General features: G+C 35.6%; 3 protein-coding genes and 1 long non-coding RNA gene across 8 annotated transcripts in view; 2 read left to right on the top strand and 2 right to left on the bottom strand.

Moving 5' to 3' along the window:
* LOC148175528 (retinal guanylyl cyclase 2) overlaps positions 1-286 on the top strand; it is a 42,462-nt gene extending 42,176 nt beyond the window's left edge. For 2 of the 4 annotated variants that reach the window (XM_088035892.1, XM_088035890.1), the window contains one exon: positions 134-286. In XM_088035892.1, coding sequence (XP_087892018.1) covers positions 134-286 — 153 coding nt within the window. Of the gene's footprint in view, positions 1-124 lie in introns of all 4 variants that reach the window. The other 2 variants (XM_088035891.1, XM_088035889.1) reach the window with 1 other exon arrangement.
* A 3,409-nt stretch (positions 287-3,695) lies between these two features.
* Hr83 (nuclear hormone receptor 83) lies at positions 3,696-7,758 on the top strand. The gene is made up of 7 exons (XM_088036988.1): positions 3,696-3,705; positions 3,761-3,895; positions 3,934-4,034; positions 4,108-4,165; positions 4,219-4,359; positions 6,771-6,866; positions 6,915-7,758. Exons 1-7 carry the CDS (start codon positions 3,696-3,698, stop codon positions 7,493-7,495), a joined length of 1,122 nt encoding a protein of 373 aa, XP_087893114.1. The 3' UTR covers positions 7,496-7,758.
* LOC148175525 (GATA-binding factor A-like) overlaps positions 7,505-20,856 on the bottom strand; it is a 26,764-nt gene continuing 13,412 nt past the window's right edge. Inside the window, exons 2-5 of one of the 2 annotated variants that reach the window (XM_088037132.1) lie at positions 14,514-14,880; positions 13,463-13,635; positions 13,169-13,418; positions 7,505-8,461 (exon numbers count right to left, since the gene is read on the bottom strand). In XM_088037132.1, the coding sequence (XP_087893258.1) occupies positions 8,142-8,461; positions 13,169-13,418; positions 13,463-13,635; positions 14,514-14,847 (1,077 nt within the window). In that variant the 5' untranslated portion in view covers positions 14,848-14,880 and the 3' untranslated portion in view covers positions 7,505-8,141. The remainder of the gene's footprint in view (positions 8,462-13,168; positions 13,419-13,462; positions 13,636-14,513; positions 14,881-20,856) is intronic. The other variant, XM_088037133.1, reaches the window with a different exon arrangement.
* LOC148175526 (uncharacterized) lies at positions 9,939-10,462 on the bottom strand. The gene is made up of 2 exons (XR_015770207.1): positions 10,155-10,462; positions 9,939-10,102 (listed from the first exon to the last, which is right to left on the bottom strand). It is a non-coding gene; the product is annotated as an uncharacterized LOC148175526 (long non-coding RNA).

The following is a 20,856-nucleotide window of genomic DNA, read 5'->3' as shown; positions in this document are numbered from 1 at the left end:
CAGATTTTGAATAGCGAGCGGATAATTCATGTAATTAAAACAGAAACCTTTTTCAACGATCGAGTTACACAACACGCGCATGTGTATTGTTGGTTGCCTACATTATTGCTCGAATCAATTGAAGTTTTTTCAGGGAAGTCCTCGACTGTTCAAGCAGAACTCGGCAGGTGCCGCAGACTTGGAAAAAATCGAAGAAGTCCCCTTGAGGATCCCCATTTCGCCGGCTCCCAGCACAACACCGTTACAATGCAGTCTATCGATATCAGTAGATTCTCTCATTCATTGAGAACAAACGACAGAATAATCGACGTAATACAATAATAAATTAGACAATCATGGTTCTATTTTTTGTTAACATTTACTTATCGCCGAATCGGTTTTGGTCAAGTATCAATGTATTGTGGGTATCTTCAAAATGCACGAGCTTTTTCAAAATTGCCACAATGTCGTTCCATGTCAGCAATAGAACGTATTTTTTAGTTGGAACTTATTACAGAGCGCAAATTTCTAAAGGTCCTTTATGGTGTACAAAGTTTCCTAGTTCTAGGAAACTTTATCTGTGTAGAGTTAGGCTTTATAGCAATAACGTGTATCAAAAAAAAGGACAAACTTTGACGATATTCTAATAGTAACGTGAATCAAAAGTTTACCTCCAAAAGCGTCACGTATAACTATAGTACAAAGTGTTTATAAATGTTTCTAGCATCAAGGGTGCCTCTGGAATTCCTGTCGTACACTATTTTGCCGCTTTGTTTTCATAGTGAATATAACTATCTTGAAAATTGTTTATAATGTTATTTACGTCAATGACGTTTTGTGTCCAAGTTTTTGATTTTCAGGTTTTAAACCACAACTAGAACAGTTTATTTCTCAAAACTTACTTTGCTCCAAGTTTGAGGTTAAATATTGCAAATGTCAGTTGAAAAATCGAAACCCACATTTGTAATGAGCGGCAAATTTCTTTGACATTTCATAGCCACCCTTGATGCTAGAAACATCTATAAACACCTTGTACAAAAAACCTATAGTTATAAAGTAGACCTAGTATTATTCTAAATCAAATGTTTAGCTCAAACAGCACCTTCAATCTTGTCAACTGAACTACCACTGAGTGTATACCAACGCATTATACCTACAATTCATAATCCCTACTTGTCGTTTTTCGTTACGAATTTATTGTGACGAGAGCGCGAAAAGACCAAATCAAGCAGACCAGGGCTAAGGAATCTGAACGAGCCTTAATATGATAGTGTAAACTTACCTTAACCTCGTTTTCTTCAAAATCATCAAAAGTCTTGATAAACTTCACTCAGTGAGTCAAAAATCGCTAGAGAAGCCACCATAACACAATATTTGCACTGTTTTCATGAAATAACAGACATGAAATTCGCTGAAAACGTACGATTTGAAGACCGCGGCACAATGAGCTTCGTGGAAACTCCGGTTAGATCGAAAGTCGCTAAATTCACACTGGAAATAAACTTCCGTCACTTTTCATGAGATTTGTGATACTCATTTGCGGCAAGAAAATCACCTTTTGCATGTCTAGACAGTCAAACGTGACATTTCGAATAGTTGGTTTTGTTTTGCAAGTTGGCATCGCTGCATAAATGTCAATTGTGTCAATTTGTGTGCAGATTTGAAGGCCATGACCTTCGAAAATAATGAAGGTAAATTAATTAAGTAGAGATTCCACAAAAATTTGCTGAAACACATTTGAATTTAGATTAATCTGCCATCGTTTGATTAGAATGAGATGCTACCAACCTATTTTCCAGCTGATGAAATTCCCCTAAATGAGGGAACGACGTAAAGTTCATTTTTTTATTAAAAAACCACCAACACCGCACTCTCCTACCACTTTACAACCGGCAACGTCGTCGATGGTGACTTTTTGGTGATAAAATCAAATAGGTTAGCTGCCTGATTGACAATTTGATTACACAAAACGGCCTTTCAGGCTGTGCCGAGTCTTTTCACTATTAAATCGTTTGATTTGCAATCGAACAGGCTGTAAAAGAAACGTTTTTAACGGAAACACTGCCTAATTTTCAGAAATGTCACAAATTTGACAGCTATTTTCTCACCAAAAATCTCCCTAGGCAACGTTGCCGGTTGTAATGCAGGGGAAAATTGCGGTGTTGGTGGTTTTTTTTTTTTTTTTAAACGGACTTTATCTAATTCAAACCAAAAGTCAAAATAAAAAACTATTAATACACCTCATTTATTTTGAATACCACATTTCAAGGTCATTATTCGTCCAAATTTTGGGACTGTACACGAAATTTGACAGAATTTATGTATTGGGTTGTACTGTGAAAGGGTAGTTTTACGACTGTATGTTGGCACTGGTGTTGTCATCATCTTGTCATCAGATGACAGACACTTGACAGAAATAATAACAACGATGAAGTTTATCAATTTTCGATGAATTGCATTACAAATAAAGTGGTATTGCGTTTTATTCCATTGTGATTAAAAGTTTAGGACTTTAACTTCACAACAAATTAGGTAGACGAGACATTTATTAAGGATACAAATGTAGTGGTGCTATTGTTTACAATGAACAGTTTGAAATGTGATAATGCCTGTTAATACAAATTAGGAAGTTCTGAATTTTGACAAAAACTTGAATAGTTGCATAGTTTTTTGTTAAATCTAGAAAGTGTAAAGTAGCTCGATATACGAAATGGTTATCATCATCAGCAAGTTCTTCTAGTTCGTTGTTCGTAATGAAGATAGTACCAGCAGTACCTTGGTCGTAATTTCAAAAAACAGTCCTCGTTTTTGTAAAAGACATCGCCAGAGTCAATAGATGATGTGTTCAGTACAACAATAAATGAAAAATAATGCTTTTCTTTAGGCGCACTTGCCTTGACTGTATTTTTTCTACTTGTAGTTAAACTCGGGATGTGGAATGGCTCTACCGTGGATTGTTTTTGAACCAACTTATCAGAGTGTATACGCGAAGTCTACGTGAAATTACATAAAATTAAAAACTTTTCAGGTTATAGTAAACAAATTTATTTTGACAGCGCCCCACTCCACCCCAGTTTAAACGTATTGCCAACGGCCGCTAATTACCCTAAAGTCTACATACACTGCGCGCTCACATACACCTTCCGCCACTAAAATTTGCACGGAGGTATAGGTTCTTAACAAGGAGTAATTGTCGGCGCACAAAATTTCGTCTTTGACACGGCTAGAAAATCTCGGAAATTGAAATCCTTGCATTTCCAAAAGACCATTTTCTAGCCTAGTGAAACAAATAACTATTTCGGGTCTGGAATTAATTAAAAAGCGTACAATGTCGTTAAACGACACAAAATTGCGACGAAAACTGAAATAATCGTAAAAAATTGTGAGCTCGTGAGAACTCGGGAAGGATCGGCGCGCGCGAAATTTGAAATCACTGGTTTGCTTGCACCGGAAACTTTTCGCCTCTCCTTTGTAGCCTACAAACGATGAAATTGAAACGCACATTTCTTAAACTTAGCTATGTACTCTACCATCAAATAACTGTGAATGAATGTCCTAAGTTAACGAAAGACTAGAAACATCCACGTGAATCTGTACGTTTTTCTAGTTTGAATGTGACGATTTTTTTATACCTATAGTTACATTTATATCAAAATTAAGTGTAATTATGATTGAGTAGACAATCCACTCAACGGTCTTTATATAGACGCAAATCAATGTTGATATGTTTAAATATATATTATTATATATATAAATGTTGTTAATACGTATTAATTGATAGATTTATCAACATCTTTTCTATTCGAATTCATTCACGTATTCTTATCTGTAAATAAACACAATAAAATTAAAGTGAAGTTTTTTTCCAAGACACTTATTCCTCCCTTTCCTAACCCGAAACAGTCAATCCCTGCAGGTAATCATTACAACGTGTCACTTCATCAAATATTAAAGAGACACTCGCGTTGAGTGTTGATTATTGTTGTATTAACGAGTGGCGTCAAAGGCCACGTGTTAAGGGTGACCTGTTCACCACCGTTTCAACAAAAACACTTGTAATGGTTTACCTGTCAACTACCAGTCAAATAAGTACCATATAAAGCCGCGAAATTGTAACGTAACAATCAGATCGTCTCAAACGCCAGAAGCGATAAGTGTTTAGAAAGTATCAGAAATATCGACATGGGTAGAATACAAACAAATTTTAAGATAGAAATATTTTTATTTTGTTGCATTTAGGACGGACTTTACCAACTCCGGTGCCTTGTCGAGTTTGTGGAGACAGATCTTTTGGGAAGCACTATGGGGTTTATTGCTGCGACGGGTGCTCGTGCTTTTTCAAGAGGAGTGTTCGGAGGAATATTATGTATACTTGTATCTGTAAGTTTTTCTACCAATATTGATCCAAATTTTGAAAATTTATTTTTTAAAACTGCTTTTTAGATATCAATACGTTTTTTCTTGACCACTGATTTTTTTTTAATTTTTCAAGAAAATTTTTTTTTCGACCTGAGAACTATAAGGTTCTAACATTTGCATTCAGTGTTTACCTTATCATTGATATCTTTTTAATTTATTAAGTAACTAACTTATTTTCATATTTGATAGAAAATGTTTAAAAAAGTCGCAAAACAAACAATCACGTCGCGATTTTTCGAACATTAGAACAAGACAAAAATTTAGTTGATGACGATTTTTGAATTGATACGTTCAGAACGACGTACTTACAATGTTTCTATTTTCAACTACTTAGTTAAATTGGGACTCATTTTGTCACCAACATTTATTGCTCCAACTGTGAGTTTTTTCATTTTTTTTATAAAAGCATTTTTTATTAATGATTTGTTAATTCAATTTGACTAGAGAATTCGATGTTAAAATGTCTTCAGTTCTCAAATTTTAACCTGGGAATGTTAATTTCAAAAATGCAGTGCGAATCTACATATAAAGTATAATTTTGTAAAGTTTAAAATTCCTAGGCAAACCATTACCTCCATAGGAATTCAAATTAACTGTTCTCCCAAATTTTTACTCATTTTATAACTTACAATTTTTAATTTTTTACACAATTTTTTAATAAAGCGTTTTTGAATCATACCTTGTCTAAAAAATAATTTTCGAAAAAGTAAGAAAACTACAATTTTATTAATTTTTTTTGTTCAACGCTCTATAGAATTTAATTTGGCTAGAAAGACAAATTAGTGGTCAAAATCTCATTAGTGTTGAAACTATCGAAGCAATTTAATTTCTAAAATATTTTGATTTGAATTCAATTTGCATTTAAAGGTTTTTGCCACAGATTTTTAAACAAAATTAAATAAAACTTAAATTAAATCTTCTATTTTTGCTTCCAATTCTCAACAAGCAAAAATTTTTGGAAAATTGGATGCCAAAAAATGTATGGAATCATGAAACAATTTTTTATATACAGGGTGATTTATACGGCAGGCGTTTTTATTTATGAACCGATTTCAAAAATTTAAAAAGCAAATTAAATGGTTTTTAATTTACTGTAAACTGATGATTTTAAATTTTTTCTAAGTGTCTTAGTATCTTTTGGTCGATACTCAACTTTCTTATTTTAAATTGGCAACCATTTTTTTTTTTCATAATTTGGAAGATATTAATTTTCTTGATTCAGAAATGTGTAATATGTTCTACTTTTACAAAAAATATTTAAAAAAAAATATCAAAAATGAAAAAATTTAGGCAATAAAAGTTAATCAAATCTAGGACATTTACGAAAATTTTAAAATCATCAGTTTATAGTAAATTAAAAACCATTTAATTTGTTTTTAAAATTTTTGAAATCGGTTCATAAATAAAAATGCTACAACGCCTGCCGTTTTTAAAAAATCACCCTGTATTTTATAAACATTAAGAAAACTGCAATATAGGGAGCTTTTTTATTCAACGCTCTGTATAGTTTAATTTTTATGGTTCGAAACACGAATTGGCCTTCATGACGTCTTCAGTATTAAAACCAACGAAGCGATTTAATTTCGAAAATTGTATTTTAGTCTGAATTCAATTCAAAATTTGCAAGTCCTAATCACAGGTTTTTAAACTAAATTAAATAAAGTTTGAACTATATCTTCTATTTTTACTTGCAATTCTTAACAAGCCAAAAATTTTTAGAAAATTAGATAAGGTACATTTTTGGTACCTAGGCAAAAAATCAAAAATTTAGAGAGTGAATTTTTTTCTATGTTGGTAGCCCTAACGAAATACATTTGTACTAATTTTATGATTTAAAATCAATACCCGGGCTATAAATTTTCCACAAGTTTTGGACTAATTGTTTTTGCAATTCTATTTTTTTATTCAGTTTTAATATCACCAGATACACAAATTGACAGTCATTTAATTTCGCAAATATTTCGATTAGAATTCAATTCAAAATTTGCATTCAAAAATTTTTGAGACGGGATTTTAAACAACATTAATTAAAGTTTGAACTATATTTTCTATTTTTGCTTTTAATTTTCAACAAACAATAGATTTTTGAAAATTAGATGCCCAGGGAATGAATAATTTGGCGTAAGATTTTTTTTTTAATGTTAGTCCTACCTAAATAAATTTGTGCCTATTTTTTTACCAATGTTTAGATCGTGTATTTTTGAATTATGACATCTTGAAATAAAATTTTTGAAAATCCAACCAAATTTAGGGAATTATTTTTTTCCAACTGACTACACAGTTTAATTTGACCAGAAATGATAGCGCGAAACCATAAAATTTTGTTTAGAATTTCCGAAAACGAATAATAAATAAAAAATAAACTCTTTTAGCCGGCGACGGCCGCTGCATAATCGATAAAGCTCGTCGCAACTGGTGCCCCTACTGCCGCCTCCAGCGCTGCTTCGCCGTCCAAATGAACGTCTCAGGTAACTTCCTCCAACCCCCAACCCCACCTTTAAACCTCTCTGTTGTAGCCGTCCAAGAAGAACGAGGCCCTAGAAAACCGAAAACGAAAAAATCCGACTTTTGCGACATTTTCACCCCTTCACTTCTCCCTCCTGAAACGAACCCCACTCACGAACTAGCCGCCCAAATCCTCCTCGTTGCCATAAAGCAAGCCCGATGCAACTCAGGCTTCGGTCTCTTGACGCGTTTTTCCCAAAACTGCATCCTCGCGAATTTATGGGCGCCTCTATTCCTACTGCGAGCCGCATACTGGCCGTCAGATACCGGCGTTTTTCCGGGGGTGGAAAACACAGTGAAGAGAGTAAAAGAGCTGAAGTTGGACTCTGTTGATTTAGAACTGGTGGAGAATGTTTTGTTGTGCAGAAGCGATCTTTTGGAGAACGTGGAGCAAGCGGCGTTGACTCAGAATTTGATGATGAGGTCGTTGGATGGTTTGGCTCTTCGGAGTGTCTTGGACCGGCGGAGAGTTGCAACGATTTTAGCGACGCTGCCCGTGCTTTTCGCTCCTTCAGCGGCGGTGCTGCACTCTTTACTTTTCAAGCCAGTGATCGGGTCTGTTCCTATAGAAACTGTTATTTCGACTATTTAAAAACCGGAAGTTTGTGTCACATGTTTATTACAGATTCTACCGATACATGAAGAAACTAATATGTACATTTTATTACATGTGAGCCACAAAATTTTTGGCTAGGGTAGGCCGTGAAATTTTGTTTTTGATATAACCTCAATTTTTTAATGAAAATATGTAACATTACGAGGTGCAAATAAGAGAAAATCAAATGACAAATGTCAAACTACTGTCAAATTTCTTTTGTCAAAGCCTACCCTAAATAAAAATTTTGTGAATCACACGTTACTAACATTAAATGACTGCACATATTTACAAAGACAAGTGCATGCTACAAATTTTGTTAAATGTTTAGTACGGCGTACCACAATGGTAAATATATACAGCGTGTAACAACTAAATCTTTTATTCCTACGATAGTCTTGTAGCTCAATATGAGCATGAATAAGAACACATGACAATTTTAAATAAACGTCGCTAAAATTGCACGAAACGCGGTCATTTCTTTCGTAACCTAGCTTACAATAATTTAAACAGTTTTTATAAAATTAATAAATACAAACTACTCTACAATCACAAATAAATACACAAACGCGTTCCTACAACTTGGATCTTGATCATCACGAAAACCGAATAAAATTCAACCTTTGGTTTCATTTACCTCGCACTAAGACGAAGCCATCAACTTCGCCGCCGCCGTGACGTGGTGTTGGTGATGGTAAGCGACGTCTCCGCTGTTGGTCGCACCACCAAACCCGAAAATTTGTTGGTACGGATACGATGGTTGGTTCTGTATACAACTGTACTCGTATCCTGGCTCGCTTTTAATGGCACTTGTACTGGTGGCGGGCAAAAGGGAGGTTTGGCCTAAATACGGCCGCTCGACGGGAGATGACTTCTCGACTTGATGGTTGTGGTGATTTTGGGGCTGTTGAGATTGGGACGAATGTTGCTGAGACGGTTGGTGGACTATCGACGATTTGGTTTCTGGAAAATGGAAAAGTTGGGGGTGAAATTTGGTGGAGGCGCCGGGAAGAAAACAGTCGTTGGCGATTTAGTTAAAAATTGGTTCTTCAATCGCTAGACGGATCGGCGCGGTTTAAAGCTGCGTTCTTCCTATAGATTCTTGTTTTTTTTTCGTATTTTTCTAGCGATTGGTTTTCGAATTACAGGCGCTCAAACGGTACCAGTTAAAAAATAAAAAAATAAAAAAATAAAAAATAATTAAGAGCGATCGTAGATATAAAATTAAAACTTGATTAAATTAAAAAGATATATACAGGGTGGCCCATCTAAGACTTTCGGGCTCAATATCTTTGTCATTTATAAACGGATTTTTCTAAAATTTAAAATATAATTTCTTGAATAGGTAAGGATTGATGTGACATTATCAACGCCATCCTTGTCTTAAAAATGTTAATTTTACTTGTCTTATTTTAAATTTTAATTAGTGAAGAGTTATGTCATTTTATAAAACAGCAATAATTATACGCGTGTGCCAAAAATCAACCGTCTAGCAAGTCAAGTTGCCGAGAAAAAGACAAAAAAGAACCTCAACATTTCCAAAAGATACAAACTGATAGTCGCCTATGAAACAATCGACTTCTACAGCGAGTTTAGATTTTGGACATCCCTGACTTGTTGACGTTCTTGACATTTGTGACATTTATTTGAGGTTATGTTTATTTTTGAGCATTATGATGAATACGATTGATTTAAACTTGCACATTCACGAACTGTTGTCCCGATCTTTTGTAACTAATCACAATGCATTGGACCGCGCATCGTTTCTCGCCATTTGTGTTATTTCTCATTTGAGGTTATGTTTACTTTTGAGCATGATGTTGAATATCATTGATTTCAACTTGCGCAGAACGATTTATCTCGATCTTTTGAAATTGAAAACTAATCACAATGCATCAGACAGCGTTTTAGTGCGAAAATTTCGTAGGCACAAGGAAATGTGAGCGAAAAACTTGTTGAAAGTTGGTCGTCACCAGAAAAATGATTGCAGAATGGTTCGCTATGAGGTGCAACAAGTATTCACGACTCCTTTAGCATTGTCACAGGTTTATTAGAAATGGAAATTCAGTGACACGTATACAGTAAAGCCATATGACTCATTTATGATTGCATAAAAACAGTCATTTCAGTTATGATGGAGACAGAATTAGATGATCACAAGATTTCGTCCTTTTTCAAGAAACTACTTGACTTTGATTAACAAATAATTTGTTACAAGGTATTTTATTGTAGGTTACTAAGTTTTAACAGTGAATAAACTATACCAGTGACAATTATAGCAATGTAACACCATATTTTCTACAATAGTAATGAACGAATGTACAAAAATTTACAAATGTATCAGATATTTACACTGTACTCTGTACTTTGAACATTTATAAGAAATGCAAATAATGCTGGAATATTGCGTTTGGTCACTGCCATTTTGCTTGTTGGCGGTGAGACTTGGCTTTTTCTTTTTTACTATCAACTCATTTCTTGAACTTTCTGGTAACGAAATAGACACAAACAATTAGGGGCAGCATAAGTTTTTGGATATGTTCTGGGATGGTGATGATTGAATTTGCGGTCCCTTGAGCCAAGCAAATCGCTTGTCGCTTTCAACTGGAACAATTGCTTCGATGGTACTAGTCATTTTCCTTCGCTGAACACTTACCATATAGTGTTGCGGCGACTCTTCATCGAATTCATCAACAAGCAGGGTTTCGCACTTTTAGCAGCTTGGTTACTGTCCGTCAAACATATCCACTCATGTTAGAAGAATCCAAGTGGCATGTCGTTCATGGTGGTCAACAACACCGTCCAGGACGTTCTGCAATCGTTCTTAATGCTTGCAACAGAGTACGATAGGGTGTTAATGAAAGTCCCTTTCATATTTGCATCTTTTGGCGGTTCAATGAGAAAGAACAGGTTCAACATTTAAAGTAACAGTCCGTGTTGAAGTACTGCATCATTTTTAGTGTGTTGCTTTCAGTCTTGTTCGTCTTTTTTTCACTCGTCCAAGTTATTAATGAATGTTACAATGCTCTAAAGTTAAATGGTCGTTTAAAAAAATAATCCCATAGAAAGAGTCGACCGACGATACTTTGTTAGAAATATCATGTGTGCAATTTTCATTGGAACGTAGGTATAGATGATGTCCATTGTCATTTTGTTCTTGCACTATTTTTTTGACTCGTTATTCTATCTTAGTGAGAAATCGTCGTGATACCGTGCAAGCACATTTTCCATATCATAATAGAGGGGGTATAGTGGCCCTAGATCGTTAGGTAGTTCGCAAGGTTTGTTGAAGCAACAAATACAACTCGCAACATCATGTACCATATTCAGTTCGAAAGCACGAATCTGAAATATCAGATGTAAACAGTGTTTTCCTACAATTTGCAATGACCTTAGAAAATGTAACTCACTATCATGCGTTTTTGGTGATCCAAAACCGCGTAGTTGTAGGTAAGTACATGTATCTGATTTCCATATTACTTATACGTCGTGGTATCATTAGTTGGTTTCCTATTCGAAGTTGCATTAGCCAATCTTTCGAAACGGAATATTAATGGTACTGTACGGCCAATTTGGACTTTCTTGGTAACACCTTTTAGCATGGCGGTCTTAAAAGTCTGCACAATTGAACCTACATTTGTCGATTCGACCTAGTTTCTACAAATCATAATTGAAACATACGAATTTATTAGTTGCATAGCCACTAAATACCATAAAACTCCGTTTTGACATGGGTAAACTTGTCTTTGTCGTTAGTCTTGTAGGTGCTGGGCCACTCAACGATACAGCATTCTTCGTTACTTTTGCATACCAACTTTACCGACATTCACTTGTGAACCAAGTGATTCAAACACTCATGTAGGTACAAGCTAGTGCGCACAAATGGCACATAGCTCAATTCTGCACCAGCATTTTTCGATAGCAGCACTACGTCCTAGATTTCATACGTATTATGAACCAATTTTGACTTCTTGACTACGGCAGTTCACATATTGGAGCTTCGACCTCAAACTACTTTGGATTAATGACATTATAAACAAAAGAAAAATGTTAAAACTATCTAGTACCATACATTTTATAGGCGCAGTAAAGAGGTTTGCTGAAAAAGGATGAAATCATCTAATTCTGTCTCCATCATAATTGAAATAACTGTTTTAACGTAAATGCAATCATAAATGAGTCAAATCGCTTCACTGCATAAGTGTCACTGAATTTCCATATCCAATAAACCAGTGACATTTCTAAAGAAGTCGTGAATTCTAGTTGCACCTCATAGCGAATCATTCTGCAATCATTTTTCTGGTGACGACCAACTTTCAACAAGTTTTTTACTTACATTTTCTTGTGCCTACGAATTTTTTGCACCAAAACGTTGCCTGATGCATTGTGATTAGTTTCCAATTTCAAAAGATCGAGATAAATCGTTCTGCGCAAGTTTAAATCAATGATTTTCATCATCATGCTCAAAAGTAAACATAACCTCAAATAACAAATATTACAAATGTCAAGAACGTCACTGACGTCAGCGATTATTGACAGACCGAACGCAGGGATGTCCAAAATTGGGCGTGGGAAATTATTTTTTTCATAGCCGACTATGATTTTGCATCTTTTGGAAATGTTGAGGGTCTTTTTTCTCTTTTTCTCGGCAACTTGACTAGCTAGACGGTTGAGTTTTGGCACACTCGGATAATTATTGCTGTTTTATAAAATGACATAAATCTTAAGTAATTAAAATTTAAAATAAGACAAGTAAAATTAACATTTTTAAGACAAGGATGACGCTGGTAAAGTCACATCATCCTTACCTATTCAAGAAATTATATTTTAAATTTTAGAAAAATCCGTTCATAAATGACAAAGATATTGAGCCCGAAAGTCTTAGATGGGCCACCCTGTATATATACTACAAATAAAAAAAATTTTAGAATCGCAGAAAATTTTTGAGTTTAATATTTCTCCTTCAAGTCAGATATTTTTAAAGTGCGTTTTTCAAGATCAGTGGAACTTATTTAATTTTATTCCTAATCATTTCCAACATGTCCTTGAATTTTTTCAGATTGTTACGACAATTGGTTTTGCAGTTATAGTGATTTTAGCAAGAAAAAAATACAAATTTTGTGTTTTCTCTTGGCTCAATCAACTATCTCATTTTAATTATGCAGTTTATAAGCTTTTGCAAAACTAAATCAAGCCACTATACATATTTATAGCAAAAATTATCATGTTATGCAAATCAGATATCAACAACTTCACTTTTCGTCTCGTCAGCTCCGTCATTAAAATAAATTAATTCCGCTTTTTCTCCTATTTCAATCTGCAAAACATAATTGTAACTCTTTCATTTGCGTGGGTTGTTATAAATATTAATCATGATTAAATGTACTAATATTGTAGCACATCAATCACACAAAGCTGGTTACATAAAACCGTCGAGTTATTTAAAAATCGTACTTTTTGTCTCAAGCGTCGTAAGTGAACGCGATGATAAAATCGGCGCGCGTGTAAACTAAAAAACATACAAAAAAAATCGTTATTATTATGCCACATCTCTTTGCGCTTTACCAGGACACCATAACAACGAAAAAGTGCGTAGCTGCGTGACATCTCATTATCATAATTCCCCTTTCCTTCCCCTCCAACCAATCAGATAAACTGGGCGTTTCTTACCTTCAACGGAGGCGGAGCCACTGTCATCTCTCTCCCCACCAACGGGTTTCTTCGGTTTGCGTTTGCGTGTTTGAATTCCATCCTTCCTCATAGCTAAAGGCCGGTTCACACCGTGGAGTTTAAAGTATAAACCGCAGGCGTTACAAACGGGCTCTCCGTCGTTGTTGCGACGCCAGAGCGTCGTTGTACGGGTACCGCAGTTGGTACAACAGAGACCTAGTCGTCTGGTTGCCGTCTGAAACGAGAAATCCTATCATCAATTCAGAGAAGGAGTTTGAGGGCTTTTGGGCTTACCAGTCGCTTCGAGGGTTTGATTAAAGGGCGGTTCATCCCGTTCATTTTGTGGTAGAGACCGCAAGCGTTGCAGAGGTAGTGGCCGGTGCCGTCGCGACGCCAGAGAGGGGTGGAGATGGCGCCGCAGTTCACGCATTCGCGGCCTTCGCCGAACTGGAACTCCATCGCACCGTCTGGAGAAAAAGAAAACGTTCGATGACTCTATACCGATAGACTAAATCAGGTGTACCAACTGTACGACAACGCGTATATTTTACTGGTTGTCTTATCAAAACAATATTGTAAGTGAAAACTATAAAAACGGTTGTAAAGATTATTTATATTACGCAAATAAATTATCAACATGCAGGTACTACTATACTCTAGAATGAGATATTATCCTATATTGTCCACGGAGTCGTAAATCACAAATTGGAAGGCGTCTTAATTCCTAAATTCACGCATATGCGTAATATTCATTATCTTATCTCTTGAGGTGTTAAGCCCCAGAGTGTTCTCTAAAAGTTGCGGCAGCTTAGCCGACTCAAGTGGTAAAGATTATTTTCCAGATCTGCGCTCAGGAAACGCCCAAAGCTTTGAACTTGATTTATACTGATGCGTCTTATCACAATCATATCCTAATGCAAGCTTTAAATAACAGAGTGGCGTCTCTGTGAGAACCGACGCTCGTAAAGCCAATTATCTCGCTCTGTTTATTTGCAGAACTGCCCACAACTTTGCGAAATTTCTCAAGCGTCATTACCTCAAAATTTACAGCTTCAGTTAATTTAATTATGGAAAAACCTTGAAATGGTACGACTCTATGGGCGTAAAACTGAGTGACTCCATCAGCGTCATAAAAGTTATACCTACACTTATAGAGTACCAAGTCTCATCTCAAATAAAGAAACGATAGAAAATTTAACAGTTTTTAGAGACATTCCAAAACGAAGTTGCTAAACCTGTTCCATGTTTATAGCCGTTGTTTGCATAATTTAGTTGGTAACACTGCAATGAACCAAAATCAAAAATGTTGTGTATTTTTGGTTGCCTATTTCGCAATTTTTCTTACCATAAGGCGACGTCCTCTGGAAGCCCGCTCCGTCGTAGGCCCTCCATGAGCTCATCATCATGTTCTGTGCGTAAAACTGCCCTGCTGACAGCGCCCCGGCGTGGGGCGACGTCCCCAAAGTGTGTGCTGCAGGAGCTGCCATCTCCCCGTAGGAGCCTCCAGCGTGTGCCCAACTGGTCTGGTGAGCAGCTGCTCCGAAGTGTCCACCAGCAGGTGATGGATACTGAGGTACCGCTCGGCTACTGGGGACGTAAACAGGAGACTGTTGAAGGTGTTGGTGGAACCCCGCGTTGCCGTCGCTGTAACCTCCACCGCCTCCGCTTGAATGGAACATGGTTGAAGGTAGCAAAGGCTATTTTCTGCTCATCTGCAAAGATTGATCAGTAATGAGCTTCCGGTAATCTATTAATTTGTAAAGAAGAGCCTCGGTAATTTATTAGCAGTCATGAATATACGATACATTAGAGGGAAATAAAATAAATCTTCGTCCATTAGAGGCGTCGTAATTTAGAACGTTGAAGTGTTTTGGTGTATAGCAAAGTATTTGTGGTATTTTACGAAGGTTGGGTAGGGTTGTACCGCTGAAAGTCATTAGTGCAGTCGCGAGCTGGATTTTGAGATGTGCTGCACAAAGTGAGCATTTCCAGGAACTCGCACCAGACCACTCTTCTTCGCAATCTTTCTGATTTACGCCGCCGTCATCTTATCAGAACACTCGCTTGTTTATAACTCTGATGTGGCGGCAATCGGAATCTTAAGAGGCCGAATATTGGCCTGTTTCTAAAAACAGACCGACTAATTTACATACATGCACCAATTCCATTCAAATAGCCCGCGAAACAATCTCGTCGCTGATTGGCCACTTTCCGTGCAAACTTCACGTTAGTCATGCGCAACTGTTTTGTTGTCGTTTTGAAAGTGCGAAAAACATAAATTTGTGGTGTTTTTACTTTGTAATTGTTTTGTTTTGTGTTTGTGGAGTTTGTGGCAATAGAGACACCCCCACTCTCATACGTTCACGGCGGTTCTGCAGTCCCTAGAGCCTCGAAAAAGTGAGGTTAGTGTTGTTTAATGTTTTTAAAAATTGTCCAAAATTTAAAGATCAGGGGGGATAAAAACTGACTGATACTAAAAACAGGACTACAAATAATCATTTTCTAAACAACTAGCCACGATAGCATAGGTGGGAAGCTGATTTGCAAAAATCACCCTGGTGTGACGTCATCACCCACTTGATTGACCCAGTTTTTAGTTTGGTAACTAAACCAAATAAAGGTGGCAGCATTGTTTTTCTTTGTCAAAATTCCCCGTCTTACTAATTTATTATCGTTCTAATCTATAAGATTAATATTGGTTTTCACAAATGCGTGTATTACATGTGTACAGATAAAATAATAAACAAACAACGCTCATGACAATAACAGAATTATTTATGCACTTGTAAAATTTTCCAACTAGATATTTATCTACACTTTATCCTACTGTAATTATAGTCTTAAAAGTTATGCGTTTCCTGCATTAAAATCGAGTTAATGCTTCTAGCTTGATTTATATCTAGTTTTATTTATGTAGGTTTAATGTTACAGAAAAATTATCACTATAATCAGTATAAAGAGGGCAGATATAGCTATTAAATAATTACAGTTTGGTACTTTTTCTAGATTCCGGCGTTTATACTTGCTCTTTTTTGCCCGCAATATGACTTTTGCCCGACTTGTCACTCGTGGCCGTCATAATGAATTAAATATGTCATGAAATCCAACTGTTTTCGCAAAGTCCCGATAAAGAATTGTGTAGCTAAATGCGTGGGTCTCGTTGTCGATAAGATATAACAATTTTATCTATTTTGAATGTATTTAACTTACACTAATTGTGCAGATAACACTATCACATTCTTTACGATATGCCACCGTTTAACTGACTTAACTCATCATTCAAAGCACATGATTTTTTATTATTCCACCGTACTTTAAATAAATTTTACATAAATTTCCATGGGGATTGAGGAAGTTACTGTTTTTGTTTTGAAAAATTTCGATACTTCCATATATCAAAGGTGGTGTAAATATCTGTCAGCGATCGTGTGCCAGTAATGTGACCCGTAACATTCCTGACATCGTATTAGGCCATGAATAGCACCTTCCGACTCCTAAATCTAGAGTGTCTTGCTTGGAATTTACTAACATAGCCTTCACCACCAATAATTACATCCCTTTAAACGGCGGTCTTTTTATAACATGTGTGCGAGGTTAGCTAGACATGTTTGTAAAACTTTTAGTTGGCATAGGTTGAGTTATAGAAGGCGGAGGTACCATCACCATTCGTCAAAGAAAGTAAAGTAAAAAAAGAGGTGTTTGTGTTGGTAGCCCTGCAATGCTTGAGGTAGAATAATGTTACTATATTGACGTGTCGCTGAGACTTCTAAACGCGATTTTCTAATTTATTACTTTAGGCGTAGATGTCTTGTATTCACTGCAAAAGTTCAGAATATTAAGATTGGTCACCCACGATATGACATTTCTAACTTCTTTAACATAATAAATCAGGAAGTATAAAAGTGGATTTCAATGTTAAAAAATATTCGTGACTTCCAGAAATCTGATTATACAGCCGAAAGTTGAACATAGAGTTTTAAAGAAGTTTGCAACTCGATGCATTCGTCTGATTTCCCAGCTTAAAAGTGACTAATACTTAGAACTGCCCCCTTCAGGTAGGTCTAATTCTTCGTAACAAATATAAAACACTTATCACTCTTATCCTGAAGCACTCGTCGGTTATGTGCATTTCTTAGATAAACCACCCAACCAACGGTGGCGATATTTGCCCTAGACTATTCTACTTTTCTTAATCTGCAAGCTGCACTTTAAAAAGCACATGTCTAGGATAACAAGTCGACCTAATGAAGGACGATAAGATAATCCCCAAAATTACCTGTCCAGCCAAACTCTAATTATATCAAAGTACAAAACAGGCGTTCGTTCTCATTACTACATCACGACTTTCAGCTAAAATATGTCCCTAATCTAGCCCATTGTAAAATGAATATTAATGAATAAACACAACAACGAAAAGCCTGCATATTTTTTGTCACAAGGGAAAGAAGGCGGGTCTTATCAATATTTCGTTTGAAATGGCGGCGTTATCACTATAATAACAACATTACTGATTAGTTATTTATGTCTTGTTATCACCAGCATTGAATACACACAATGGAAATACATATCTGTTATCACCACTTTCATGTCGGTAGTCTTATCGCTTTGTGATAAAAACACTTGCCTTTTACATCCTAGTGGGTACGCTAATTATTCCGAAAAAGGGTGGACATACGCGTAAGGGCAACTCTGGACTTATGTCCGGCCAGTCAATTTTTTTGTCAACGCCTGTATCACTCTGTATAAATTAGTATAGTGTTGTACATATTATAAATATATCTGATGATCAGCCATTGTGATAATGACGTCACATATACTATCCACGGGTTATTACTCGGTTGGCTCCGCCTCGCGATCCGGTCCAAGACCATGAGATTCCGGACTCTCCATCACCACAGAACCAGCAAGCTCCATTACGATGAACATGGAGATAATTGAGTTGGCCAGCATCACAAATTACCTAATCTAAAAGATCTATGGATAGACGGAGGCGGATTGGTCGGGGAAAGAAAGTCAATATTTTGAAATTATGGTGTACTGGAATTGTTGTAGAAATTATAAAAAAATCGAACGGATCATAGCAAATATTTATTTTTAAACTCGTACGTTGGAAGCAGATGTCTGGTTTGTTTTAAATTGGAATGTAGAGCAATTTGGATAAATATCCACGACATTTTTGCGCAACTTTGTCTGCAGGCATTTCAGTTTTGTAGTTTTTATAAATTATTTTTAAAATGTAAAGACATTTTAGTTAAAATGTTTGGTTGTAATTGTAAAATGCCTAAAATAGCCGTTTTTGTTACAAGTACCAAAAATACAGGTTTTGCGGGCTAATCGTTGATGTTTACGGATGAGGAGTAGCCAAGCACAAATTGTTTGTAACTTTCAAAAATTTGGCCCTCTGGCGACAACCCAAAAGTTCAAACGACTATAACTCAGTTCTTTGTTGATGTAAATTGAAAATTCTCATGTTTTTGGATTCAGCGTGACATTCTGCGTAAAATGAGCCCAGATTTGTTGAGTTTCCTTAATAAATAAACAAGGCATTGGCCAAAAACTGTTTTGAAGACGTCATTTTAGGGTGATTTTCAATCAATTTTTTCAAAATGAAAACGACGTTAAATAGCTTTGAATTACACATCAGTCGAAAGAGGAGCTCGAAATCTATCTACCGGTCAAATTTGAGATCAATCGAACGAATAGTTTACGAGTTATGACCATTATTAAAAAAATTGAAAAATTTTCATCGATTGAGTCGGAATTTTTTTTTGCCAAAAATCGACTATCGAATTTTGGGCTTTTGATAACATTTTCTAACGTAAAATGAGCCGAGAAAAAGAATGGTACAAACCGCATCTCAATATCTCAAACAGTTTCCGAGATATTTAACTTTAAAATTTACGAAAAATGAGGAAAAATGAAAATCAACTTTCCGAAAATTTGATCGGCCATAACTCAGTTATTTGTTGTCGGATGTAAATTTAAATCCCAGATTTGGAATCCGCGGAAAATTCTGCGTACACTGATGTATAATAACTTAAGATTACTCTTAAAAATAAGCGAGATATCGATATCAGAAATTTGGCATAGTTTTAGTCATAAATTTTTACGAAAATTTGCAAATTTTGACTGTAGAAAAATCAAAGAACTTTTTCTTATGTAGAAAATTGCGAGAAAAACGATGGCGCAAACCGCATCTCAATATCTGTAATAATTTCCGAAATATCGAGCACAAATTGTTTTGAACCTTCAAAAATTTGGCCCTCTGGCGACAACCCAAAAATTCAAAGAGCCATAACTCAGTTATTTGTTGACAAAAATTGAAAATTATCATGTTTTTGGATTCAGCGTGAAATTCTGCGTAAAATGAGCCCAAATTTATTGAGTTTGCTTAATAAATAAACGAGGCATCGGTTAAAAACTGTTTTGAAAACGTCATTTTAGGGTGAATTTCAATCAATGTTTTCAAAATGAAAACGACTATTAATGGTATTAAATTATACATCAGTCGAAAGAGGAGCTCAAAATCTATCTAGTGGCCAAATTTGAGATCTATCGGAAAAATAGTTTACGAGTTATGGCCAAAAATAAAAAAAATTAAAAATTTTTATCGTTTGAGTCGCAATTTTTTTTCGCAAAAAATCAACTATCGAATTTCGGACTTTTGAGAACATCTTCTAACGTAAAATGAGCCGAGAAAAAGAATGGCTCAAACCGCATCTCAATATCTCAAATAGTTTCCGAGATATTTAACTTTAAAAATTACGAAAAATGAGGAAAAATGAAAATCAACTTTCCGAAACTTTGATCGGCCATAACTCAGTTATTTGTTGTCGGATGTGAATTTAAATCTCAGATTTGGAATCTGGGGAAAATTCTGCGTACACTGATGTATAATAACTTAAGTTTACTCAAAAAAATAAGCGAGATGTCAAAATCAGAAATTTTGGAGCCCCCCCTTATTTCAACGACACCACGTTTATACTAAAATCGTGTTTTCATAGGTAAAAACCAGAATCCAGCTCTTTCCAAATAAACATTGTGGCAAGATAAAGCTGGAAAAGATAAATTGCGGCATAGATAACCAAGCTAAAACAGGAACAAATTGTCAGGAAAAAAATATGACACTCGCGCCTAATTAATTATGCTCGAATTTTTCATCGTAAAATTTCCCAACTCTGATCCTTTCAATTTGGCGATTTTTAGTCTGCCCTGTGTGAAACCAAAGGGCGTCTGCTCTTTTTTACTAATGACCTATTAGATCAGATGTCCTACTCGACACGTGTGTCTAAGACAGATGTCACAAGGGTCGTGAAAAATTGCCACCATTAATTATACGCCCATGTGTCTGGAGCGAAGGAAAAATTGTTATGATTTTTACAAGATAATTTTATTCTAATTAGAGTGATTTGATGAGTGTGAATTAATGTGGCAAACGCTGCATAATATGATCGTTTACATTACCACATTACGAAATGCGGATTCTGGAAGCTCGACATAAATTATCATGGAAATGATTCTGTTTAATTTAGATAATGAAAATTAGCATAATGTTAGGTCGTTATCTATGGACTGTATTATTTGATAAGTACTGACAGGACTCAAACAATGATACTGAAGCGTTTCACTTTAAGTAGCTTTAGCAATTCGTTCTCATTTCATCAGCGTTGATTTACATTACACACCTA

Source organism: Gnatocerus cornutus, chromosome 5 (genome assembly GCF_029298725.1).
Source record: "Gnatocerus cornutus isolate USDA-ARS CGAHR chromosome 5, icGnaCorn1.1, whole genome shotgun sequence".
Taxonomy (NCBI): Eukaryota; Metazoa; Arthropoda; class Insecta; order Coleoptera; family Tenebrionidae; genus Gnatocerus; species Gnatocerus cornutus.
This window is presented reverse-complemented; position numbering and strand designations above follow the sequence as displayed.